The 12,104-nt window shown below is 35.7% G+C and overlaps 1 protein-coding gene across 9 annotated transcripts in view; it reads left to right on the top strand.

The window, feature by feature from the left end:
• The window catches only part of LOC150108568 (peptidyl-glycine alpha-amidating monooxygenase B-like), a 521,418-nt gene that overhangs the window by 171,279 nt on the left and 338,035 nt on the right, over positions 1 to 12,104 (top strand). For all 9 annotated transcript variants that reach the window (XM_090390860.1, XM_090390858.1, XM_090390856.1 and 6 more), the window contains one exon: positions 8,415 to 8,482. In XM_090390860.1, the coding sequence (XP_090246986.1) occupies positions 8,415 to 8,482 (68 nt within the window). The remainder of the gene's footprint in view (positions 1 to 8,414; positions 8,483 to 12,104) is intronic.

Raw genomic sequence — 12,104 nt, 5'->3', positions numbered from 1 at the left:
GGTGGACAGCAATAGAATTCTCTTTATTGGAGAGCATGGGTTTGCTAAAGGAAGATCATATTTTAGCAATCTGATTACTTGTTATAACAAGGTGACGAATACATTGGACATGGGAGATGCATATATAGTAGTATATTTAGATTTTGCAAAGGCTTTCAATAGATTGCCACATGACAAACTAGTAGCTAAATTGGAACACAGAGGGTTGGATAGTAGATTAGTGCTTTGGATTGGAGATTAACTATCTGACAAGTATCAGCAGGTTGTGTGTGTTGGGGGGGGGGTGTCTCAGAAGAGAAAAATCACTACTGGTGTGTCCTAGGAGATTATTTTTGGGCCACTGTTGTTTAATTTGTATGAAAATGGCATTGGAAAGGACTTACATGGTCATATGCTGATGATGCATAGTTAGGGAGAGTAATGAGAAGTAGAGCAGGTGTTGTAGCCTTGCAAGAAGACCTAAATTGACTGTTTGAATGGGCAAACATGTAGAGATTTCAGTTTAATGTAGCAAAGTGTAAGGTTTTTAAAATTTTGGTAGCAGAGATGAGATACAGAGTATAGGATTGGTGGTGGATAGGAGGTGGAAGAGATGAGTGCAGTTGTGGTAGATAGGGACTTGAAATTTTGTGGACATTATTATTATTATTAAGAGAGACCTCCAGGGAATCAGAGACTCATCGAGGGAGACCACATACTACACACACCAGCTATCATACATATTCTTGAATTCATTCACACTGCTTGCACTCACAACATCCAAAGGCAATCCATTCCAATCACGCACCACCTCTGAGAGAAAAATCTAGCCTTCGCACCTTTCTTGACGGCCTACATTCTCAGCTTCCAAGTATGTCCTCTCGTCCTTTCCCCACCCTCCATAGATTGGAAAATTCCACCAGTTGAAATCCTGTATGACCCTTTCAGAAGTTTGTAAGTCTCAATCATATCACCCCTTCTTTCTCCTGTTTGCTAGTGTCTGCAGTCTACAAATTCTCAATCTGTCTTCATAATCAGTATTCCACAATCCACAGTCTCCTTTGTACTCTCTCTCCAGTATATCAGAATCAACGGAAAGCAGGAGACCAGACCTGCACACAATAGTCCAAGTGAGGTCTTATCAAGGTCTTGTAAAGAGGCAAAATAATATCCTTATCTTTACGTATAAACGTTCTTTTCAACATTGCAATTATCGTTTGGGTTGTATTCGCAATCTTTGCCAATGCCCCCCCCCCCCAAACTTCAACTTCCTATCTATTATAACACTCCAAGATCCCTAGCCTCATCAGTTTCTTCTAGCCTAACCACCAATATAATACGACATTGGATATCTAATCATGCTGAAGTGAATGACTTTACATTTACTGACATTGAACTGACGGCCATTTTCCCATGCCCACAATTCCAGCCTATTCAAATCATTCTGCAAGTACTGCATATCAGCAGCATTCCTGATTACCCTATCTATCTTTGCATCATCAGTAAATAGCTGTATGTCGATTGTCAGATCCTTTCCAATATTTTTAATGTACAGATTAAATTACAGTGGACCAAGCGCTGATCCTTGTGGTACACCACTTGTTATTTTTTAATTTTTAATTTTTTTTATATATATTTTTTATTAATCTTTGTACTGGTTATGGGCAGTACTACCCGTACATCGCATCCAGACTTGATATAGACCTAAGCCTTTACAAGTTTTTTACCCTATGCCTGTTCTAGTTATCATTGTAGTCATTCTCTGGTGGCAACGCCATGCCACCTGTGGGCCCTCAAGGAAAGAGCTTTTATATCCTTCTGCATAAACCCAAGCTGTTGTAAGTCCTTATAACTATCTGCACTCCATACGCCATGTAAAGAGATGGTGGCGCTGGTAAACCTCGGAGTTGTCTCATGCTCCTCCCGTATCTTACTAACTAGATCTTGGTTATTTTTATAATAATTTACTTTATTATTATGGCTACAGGCTAGTGGGTGCCCTGTTCCCACCACCTGGGCATCAACTACCCAAACGTCGCCATCTCTTTTAATCACTGAGTCTGGCTTATTTTATTCCATGACACAGCTTCAAGCTTCTTTCTAAGCTTGTCATAATCACCTACCTTGTAGTTCCACACATATATCCCTTCTTGATAGAATATTCCCTGTGTTATGGAACTAACGCATGGTCACTTCCAAATCATAGACAGTGTGGCTACCCTGTTTTGGACAGCTCTTGTGATCCTTTGACCAGATCCAATACTCTCATATCTCCTATTCCTCTCCACCACATGCTGCCTCAAGTAATTATCTCTCAGTAGGTATATAAATTTCATTTTCTTCTTGCTATGTGATCTTTTCTCTTTTCATTTTATATCTTCATGGTTGAAGCACGTAATAATTACCATTACCCAACCTAAACTCGTACTAATTTGCTGATGCGTGTCTTCCACATCATCCCTGGAGCTGTCTGGACTCTAACAACAACTAACTGTATATTTTGTCTTATTGGCCTCAGTCCACCAGACTGTCAGAAGAACTGCCATCCACTGTTCTGTCTCCTATTCTTTTTGGCTGCTGTCTATCTGCTATCATCACCAGTACCTAGGGTGACCAACTCTTCCGTATTTCCTGGGAATTTCCGTATGTTAGCTAATTTTTTTAGATCATCCCGGCTCCCGTATTGATCTTCAAATACTCCCGTATTTTTCATAATCAATCATTGTCGTTAGTTTTTCAATGTATATTATAACCGCCAAATACAATTTGACACTAATATCGATAGTTTGGAAAATTCTAATCAATATAATTCTGTTCTGGCCAACAAATATACATGGGTATTCCAGCAAAGATGTTATATCATTGCATTGATCTTGTAATCTTTGCCACCATTTTAATAATCGATCTATTTCCTATCTTGCGTTCTTATCAGCCGTTGTGTCTTCATTCATTCTCAAAGTATTTTCAGTATCCTTGAACATCGAGTTCCATACTATATTTTCATGATGGATAGTGATGGTGAAACGGAAAGTAATAATGTAAAAACACCATCAAAAAAGAAATGTAAATATGCGTGGATAGGCTTATGTGTTCGTCAGACATGTTGTAATAAATTTCACGGTATGATATGAACACAGATGGGTAAGAAAATAACTATTTATTAACTTAGAAGCTAATATTTCGCTGGTATTATATCCTACATCTTCAGAGCACACAACACAAAGTTTGTTATAAAAGCAAGACAACCACAATCTGGTGTAACAGTGGGGCTAGTATAAATAATTGCAGCATGCAACACAAGACTAAAGTCCTAATATGGCGCCATCTAGGTTACAAAAAAAAAGTTCAAAGTTTTGAAATAGTAGTCCAAATGATAGTCTTAGAAAGTTTTAAAAAATAAAATAAAAGTAATAAATATTAATTTGGTCTTAGGATGACTGTCTCCCAAATCTTTGGTAGATTTACACAGCCATACTTGTTAAGGTTTGGAGTATGTTTTAAGGCTTCTGTTGATTACAGGAACAACCTCTCTGACTTTTAGAAGCTTCTGTGCATTACTTTTGTTTCTTTCCAATTAATCCTGTGTGCAGGGGTATCCAAAGCATGGTCAGCCAGACCTGACTTGCCATAGTGAAAGTGTCGGATATATTTTTTGTGTTCACTGAGGCAGGTGTCCACAGTTCTTCCTGTCTGTCTGTAGTAAGCTTGATGGCAAGAACAGGGCACTTCATAGACTCCTGGATGTGATAAAGGAGTGCATTTGTCCTGTGTTAATAATAAGTTAATAAATAGTTATTTTCTTATCCATCTGTGTTCATATCATACTGTGAAATCTATTACAACAGGAAATGTAAATATTTGTGTGTTTGTCTGAAGAATCTCTCTTATTTTCATGTTCAAAAGTTGGTCACCCTACCAGTACCCCTCGCTCCATCCTATCTTCATCTTCAAAATACTAAATGCTTCACATTCTACCCCTGTAACTATATTATCTGCTGTTAGCTAAGTCTTACTAATACCTATAACTATTTTGCCAGATTGCACCAGCCGATGCTAAAAACTCCTCCTCCTTGTTCCTGAAACCTTTGGCATCCCTTTATAGAAACTGTAGCATCCCTTTATGCTCCCAACCACCTTTACTTCTTGAATTGATTACTCTATTCAATACTGTTGCTGGAAACTGGATCTTGAATTTGTTGGTCATTCTCTCTCTCTCTCTCTCTCTCTCTCTCTCTCTCTCTCTCTCTCCCCAACACACACACACACACACACACACAGACTTTGTACTTCTTCACTCTGGGTGACCAACTCTCTGTATGCATCTAACACCAAAACCATTTAAATGCAGTCTTAATTAATTCAGCATTATACAAATCCTTCCATCCGTCAAACTCAGACCACAAATCCTACATCCTTCCTACTGCACAACCTGCGTATTGATTTGTTTGCTATCAGCACCCTCTTGTTCTTCTTTTTCACTTTGTCGAAGAACTCCTTCACATCCTCCTTCATAGAATACCTCTCACCTCTCAGGTCATTAGTGCTAACCATAACAGTTAATTCTTTCACCATAAAGTGGGGTCTGGTAAGTTCTGATAAACACCTAGAACAAAAATGATATTAAAGCAACTGATATAACCACAAGAAATAGCATATGAGGTTATAAGAATATAAGAACATAAGTTACCTTCATAACTCTGCTACTAGTATGTTCTTACTTGTGGTTATATCAGTCGTTTTAATATCATTTTGTTCTAGGTATTTATCAGAACACAATTCTGCATCCTGATAGCATCACTAGTATTATTTTTTGTGCTAGGGAAACAAGATTTTGTTATGTTTTTGTTATTATGTATTCCTCTGATCATAAAATCTCTATACAAAATTTTCTTCTTACCTTGTTTCTCTTGTTTATTCATGTAATTTTGATTCTCACCTCGGACCTTCTGCATTTTTTCTAATTTTTTATTTTATTTTATTTAATTTATTTAATTTTAGCTTTGCTAATCTCTTGATGTTTTTGTAATTTTTCAGTTTTGCACTTTGTTTTGTGTAAGATAATATGCAAGTCTGCTATTTCCTTATTGAGGTCCTCCCGACTTTCCACAACCACATGTTCAACATTAATTCTGACATTAACATTTTTCAGTCTGCTCTACTAACACGTGCCTCATTCCCTCCACCCAGCTGGCACTCACTCTTAAAATGTCTTACTATACATTCGTTCACCATTCTCTCTCTCCTTCTATAAATCTTCAACTTTTGTGACTAATACATCTCACACACACTGCACTGAACTAAATTACGCAGATTCAATTTACCCAAGGATGCCTTGGCCACCATTGTTCTACCTGCAATGTACCTTTCTTCAATTTCCTTGCATCTTTTGTTTAGATGTTTTTCCATATTTTTCCTAGCCTGTCTCTGGAAATTTGCACTCAATTGTGTAATCATGTCTTTGTTTTTCTGAAGTTTCATTTTTCTTCTTTCTTCTGCTATTTGAATAGCTTCTTGTGAAAGCCATTTACAAACTTACTTCCTTGTTGCTTAGTCTTCTTTGCTTCTTCTATTACTGTACATTTTGTTTCCTCCCACAGTTATAATTTTCTTATAATTCTAATTACTTTAAATACTTCATTTACATAATTTATATCACATTTTATACTGTCCTTTTGTTTCTTTCTAGTCCTTAATTTTAATTTAACTTCAGCTATCAATGAGTCATGATTTGTTTTTCCACAATCTGCGGCACGTATTGTTTTTGCTGCTTGGATAACACTTCTTCATCTTCTATTAGCAACCATATAATCTATCTGATTTTTGTATTCACTGTTAAGTGAAGTCCATGTGTGAAATCTTCTTTTATGTTGTTGAAAGTAAGTGCTTGCAATAAATAAACCGTTCTCTTGGCACAAAACTCAAGCATCCTTTCTCTCATCTTCTCTCAGTCCTAAACCAAATTTTCCTATGATGCTTCATTCTTCTTTTTCTCCTATAAATTATATATTTAGTTTAATCCTTTATCCAAGTGTAAGCAAACAAAGTTTGCACCTGAAGTATCTTCAGGACTGGGGCAACTCTTGGCAAAGGTGTACCGAGTTCTCATCACTTTCCTTAGTATCTCATAATGTAAAGCACATCTCCTTGCAGACATCTATAATACTATGCATTGTGGGAAGGGTCACTACAACTGGTTTCAACCTTTATTGAGGTCTCTTCAGTGGGAGCCAGACCCAGAGGTGATACCAAGGTTGAAGCAATGCAGACCTCATATTTCCATATGCCAGTTGCCAAAAGGTGTCCCACCTTATTATTAAATTACTCTGGATTAGAGAAAGATGTTGGAAGTTTTTTTTCACTTGGTTAGACTATAAATTATATATTTAGTTTAATACTTTATCCAAGTGTAAGCAAACAAAGTTTGTGCCTGAAGTATCTTCAGGACTGGGACAACTCGTGGCGAAGGTGGACTGAATTCTCATCACTTTCCTTAGTATCCCATAATATAAAGCATATCTACTTGCAGATGTATAATTGTATGCATTATGGGAAGGTCAAAACCCAGACCGGTTTTGACCTTTATTTTCATACTTCTTTCTCTAATCCAGAGTAATTCAATAATAAGGTGTGACACCTTTTGGCAACTGGCATATGGAAATATGAGTTCTGCATTGCTTCAACCTTGGCATCACCTCTGGGTCTGGCTCCCACTGAAGAGATTTCAATAAAGGTCGAAACCGGTCTGGGTAGTGACCCTTCCCATAATACATAGCATTATACATGTCCACAAGGAGATGTGCTCTACATTATGGGATACTAAGGAAAGTGATAAGAACTCAGTTCACCTTTGCCACGAATTGCCCCAGTCCTGAAGATACTTGGATAAACTAAATATATAATTTATAGTCTAACCAAGTGGGAAAAAGAAATTTCCAACATCTTTTTCTCCTGTTTTTTCAATACTGTTTACTACTTGTTGCAGTCTGTAAAATTCTTCTAGCTCATCTTCACTTGAATCTGTAGTGGGTGCATACACTTATATAACATTCATTGGATAACCTTTATTCTGACAGACACTGAATTGTAACCCAAAGTGTATTTTCTATGTTCTCAATTTTCATGTCTAGAGTAATACATCTAGAGTAATGAAATCATCGTTATCAGAGTGACCCATTCTTGTTCATCTCAATTCACTAATTCCTAAAATCTTAACTCAAGTTCTTATCATTTCTTTCTTTACCAGTTTCATTCAGTTATCAGCTCTTTACAAATGAAAAATCCTATTTTTGGCAGTTTCTCTGAGAGATCCTTAAAAAAGAAGTTAATGCTGTACAGAAGAGAGCAGTTAGGTTGATTAATGATCTATTTGTTACCAGTTAATTCTCTCTCTTTCTCCCCCCCCCCCCACACATATGCATGCACGTCAGCTTGGTTCTACTTGCTTTTTCTGCCGATGTAGAATATGTTTCCTGAGGAGTACAATCTGTATGTCTTCAAATACAATGCTATCAAGTTTGCCATTTCAGCAAAGCTGAAGAATATTTCAGCTTTTCTGAATAGTATTTAGTTTATTCAATTTGTAATGAGAAATGTTGATGATTTTCCTTAGGAAAACAAGAATGATCTTTAAATGAGACAAACAGGTTTGCTAATTTCAGCCAGTTATCTTGATTTTTAAAATGTACTGTTTCAAAATGTGATTCCAAAGCAAAGTATATTGTGTCACTTTGGTAAAATGGCTTAGATGTTATGGATGGTCTATACGGTTTTGAAAAAGCAATTCCTAAACAAATCTTACATTGGATATTGTACCAAACTGGCACTGTATGTTTTTCTTTAGGAAACAAGAATCATCTCCATTGAGTTTTTTTATCATGGTTTAATTCAAAACACAAGGCACTAATAAGAATAGAATAGAATAATTAAATCAAATAAAATTAAAAAATCATTTTCTCCTCACAAATTAAACTTGAAGAAATATTCTTCTCAGTTTTTTTTTACTTTGCTTATGTTTCTCTTGTGCATATGTGTATACAATTTTCTTTTTCTTTTTTTACATGCTTAACTTTGTTGACCAACATGATTGAATGTATTTCACTGTGTGCTTATGTACTTCAGCACAAAATGCAGATAGCATCCACATATTAAATAAGCTTTATTATTAATATGTGTTATGTATTTCTTGTAATTTGATGCTAGGTTAATTGTTATCTTATAAAAAATTACTAGTTAATTCTCAGTAGAGCAAACACCATTTTAATAACACATTCACTCTAATAATAAACTATTCTTCTTTTGAACCCCTATGAGTTTTCTATAGGAAGAGTTGACTGTTTATATATATATATATATATATATATATATATATATATATATATATAAATTATTTCAATAATAATTATTTTAATTTTTATTTCTTATTATATTTTTAATAGCCAGAAATATATTGCAGGCATATATTTACTTTTGGCTGGTAATGCTAAAATACCACCACACAGTCCGAGTAAGTATCTTTTTTTTTAGGTATCTTCATTTGCATTTTAATTTTGTGATATTCCTATCCTGTAAGAAGTATTTTTTCTAATCTCTCCCTCTCCCCACCTGTTTAATGCCTACTGTGCCTTATGAAAATAGAGCACAGTGAACTAATCTTACACCTAATTACTAATTGATAGTGTAGTAAGTTAATGATTATTAACTTACCACACTATTAATGGAGTAAGTTAATGGTTTTTTCATTACATTTATAAATGATAGTATTCAACTAATGCCTTTATTTTTTGTCAACTCACTTCTACCGACAGACTGCTGAGCAAACTGCCACAACCATCCAGGATAGTAATTGAGAGAGAGAGAGAGACTTTACCTAGGACTAAACTATAGTAGAGTCTGGGAAGAAGGAAATAATTCAGAATGAAGAACCTCTGTTGAGGTTTAGGTGGAGCTTTACAGAGAGAAGTAAGAAAAGATCCTGGAGTGGGTGGGAAAGAGGAACAGCCATTGAGAGAACAGAAGAGAACACCAAGGTATCTCCATTCCTCCAGAACTGAGATAGAATGCAAGGACATGCCATGCAAGGAAAAACTCAACCTTCAATTTCTCATCTCTACCTGAGGGGACAAAAGTAAGTGTACTCGACTTTGTCACACTGATGTTTAAACCTCGACTGCTTGGTTCAGTCCTGAAAGCTTTTTCTACTAGAGGCTATGAGTATAAGGTCATCGGCAAATTCCATAGCATTAACAGTAGTTGTGTCAAGAGAGTAGCCAATATGGCTTGGAAAAGAGCAAACAAACTCATCTATGACACAATTGAAGAAAACAGGAGAGAGAGAGAGATCTGTGGCATACATCTCTAAGTGCTGGGATAGATGTCAATTTGGAGCCCAGGGTGATAGTAAGGGAATTTACAGAGTAAATCTCTGATATGTAGGTGAGAAAAGTTAATGGACATCTTGCAATAGACAGAGCTCGAAGTACAGCTTGAAGGGAGACACTATCAAAGGCCTTTTGGAGGTCCAGGAATTGCCATGAAGAGAGGCAGAATTTGCACTGGGATTCAGAGAGAAGAAAGAGGAAAGAATGAAGATATTCTCAGCACAGCTATTTGCAGGGATGAAGGCTCTCTTCTAAAATCCTCTTGGATGTATAACTGCAGACTTTTAGCTAACACTTTATGAAAGAGACATAAGAAAACAGGAGCAACTATAATTGGATGGTAGTCAGAGGTTATAGATGCATCTCCCTTCTTTGAAATGAGCACTGTTCTTGACTGATGAAGATGTGATGGTAGACATTTCGTAAACAGAAGTAGATCAGGTAAATTTTGCAAGATAGGCAGAGGAACCTATCAAAGCTCTGCAGCAGTTAAGACATCTGGCCCCACTGCTGGTAAACTAGTTGGAAATGACGACTTTATTTCATCTAAAGAGGATCGATGGAAATGTTCTGCTTTCAGAATAGGCCTTGAAACAGAAGGAAGGACTAAATCAGGTAGGTGGGGGTGGCAGCGTGAAAAGACATCCCTCCAAAAGTGGACAAACTCCTCATCCAACTCACTTGGAGGAGGAGGAGGAGATGCTCCATCTAGTGTTGTTCTAGCACAAACACTTCTATTCTTTTTTTATATGATGCCTGCATTTGAGCATAAAGACACATTATCTCTTTCCACCTGGATCAAACAGATGATGTAGGATGATGCTCTACTAACTGGGAAGAAGAACATTACCTGGAAAATTCTGTTTCCAAATAATGATTCAACTTTGCTGTAATAGATATTTTGAGTGACAGTGTAGGTGGGGTGGTAATAATAAGAATTTCTTTAAGTTTTTAAATGTTTTTTAATGTTTTTGCTTTTATTCTTGGACCAGACATAGAACTTCTTTTTTCAAGCCACTTCCATTAAGTAGTGTTGGTAGTAGTTTTTCACAAGGTTGTAAAAATCATTTGCTGCTTTCATGTCCACTTGATGATAGGATTTGAACAAAATTGGAAACATTCTCTGCTTAGTCAATCAGCATGGCAACTGCTTAACAACAAATCCAAAATGTAGATCCATATAGCTAGCAAGTTGGTTCGTAGTATTTATATATTATATTGACAAGAAGTTATATTCTTATTTTCATCCATATTTTATCTGCTATGAACAAATGCTCATATCGTGCATAGGAATAACTTTCTTACTCTTTCTATACTGAAAGCAGCCGAATTCATTACTAATTGCCTGAGTATTATTACTACAGTAAAAAAACAAGTTCACACTGGATCCTTCATTGAATTTCATCACATAGTAAAAGCAGTTTCCTAAATATGTTTCAACCTTTACTGAGAATTAAATTCACGGCAGAGTGCTGATATTTACCTCTGCCTCAAAAGAACGATTCCGGTATTGCGACGACATGTTTATTAAGATAAATAAAAATAAACAAACCCAACAAGTTTCATATGTTGTTAGACTTACATCTTCAGGAGTTAAGGATAACTAAAAGTTTAAACACAAGAAATGAGAAATTACTCAAAATAGTCCATTCTATGATGTTATGGCCATCTAACTGTTCATTAAATTAAAAAATATGAATTCAGAATCTGTGCATGCTAAGTTTGAACAATGCTGGATGTTGTCATGTTCTGTTGTTCACGTTCACACTGTCCAAGGTATGACCTAGGTATATTTTTTATCAAACTTGACCAAACTTGGTGTAGAATTAGGCCCCAGTTTTTGTTGCATTATTGGAATTCTAAGCATATTAACAGCTTCTTTAAATTTCCTTGCGAAACAGTTTTTTTCAATATAAGACATGTTCGTTTTATGACAGAGTACATTATGACTGGTGGAAGTTGCTAATATTAGTAGCTAATATGTAAATTCATTGTATAAATGAATTTTATATACACCTGGTTTTTTTAAAGGGTGATGGAGATTTTGAGGGATGTAGAAATCTTGATATTTTTTCTAGTGGAAGAAAAGCAACTTGAATGTTATGTTTGCTTAGTAATTTGGCCAATTTGTCTGTAACATTCTTGATGTATGATAGCGTGATTGCGTTCTTGAAATCTTGCTTTTGTGAGATGCTTGTAGGAGGTGTATTGGGGATTTTCTTGATTATCTTAGGTTCAAAACCATTTATTCTGAGAATCTGTGTTAAATAATGTAATTCTTCATTTCTCTTTTTTTCTGTGCTGGAAATATTGTAAGCTCTATCTCTCAAGGTTTTTATTAAACTTATTTTTTGACTGAGGTGGTGGTGTGAGGTCACATTAAGAAATCTTCCTGTGTTGGTGGGTCGTCTACATAATGAAGCCAAATTTTCGTTTTTTTATGATAGTTGTTTAATGCATTATTTTCAAAATTTTCCATATATAGATTAGCCAAAGCTGATGAGAGAGAGGAGAGCCTATTGCCAATCCTTCTTTTTGTTCCTAAAATTTGTCTTGATACATGAAAAACACATTTTTTATGCAATGCTTATAGTCCTACAATGCTCATTGTAGGACTATATGTCCTACAATGTCTGGTGGAAAAAGGTCTTCAAGGAGATTCACTGATTCATTTCTGGGAACATTTGTAAAGAGGCTGACTACATCCAAACTTGCCAAGATGTCTGAAGGTTCTATGTATATATCCTT

Source organism: Typopeltis vanoorti, chromosome 3, assembly GCF_054136105.1.
Source record: "Typopeltis vanoorti isolate ZY-2024b chromosome 3, IOZ_Tvanoo_1.0, whole genome shotgun sequence".
In the NCBI taxonomy this organism is placed as follows: domain Eukaryota; kingdom Metazoa; phylum Arthropoda; class Arachnida; order Uropygi; family Thelyphonidae; genus Typopeltis; species Typopeltis vanoorti.
The sequence above is the reverse complement of the archived record's forward strand: the minus strand, read 5'-3'. Positions and strand labels throughout refer to the sequence as shown.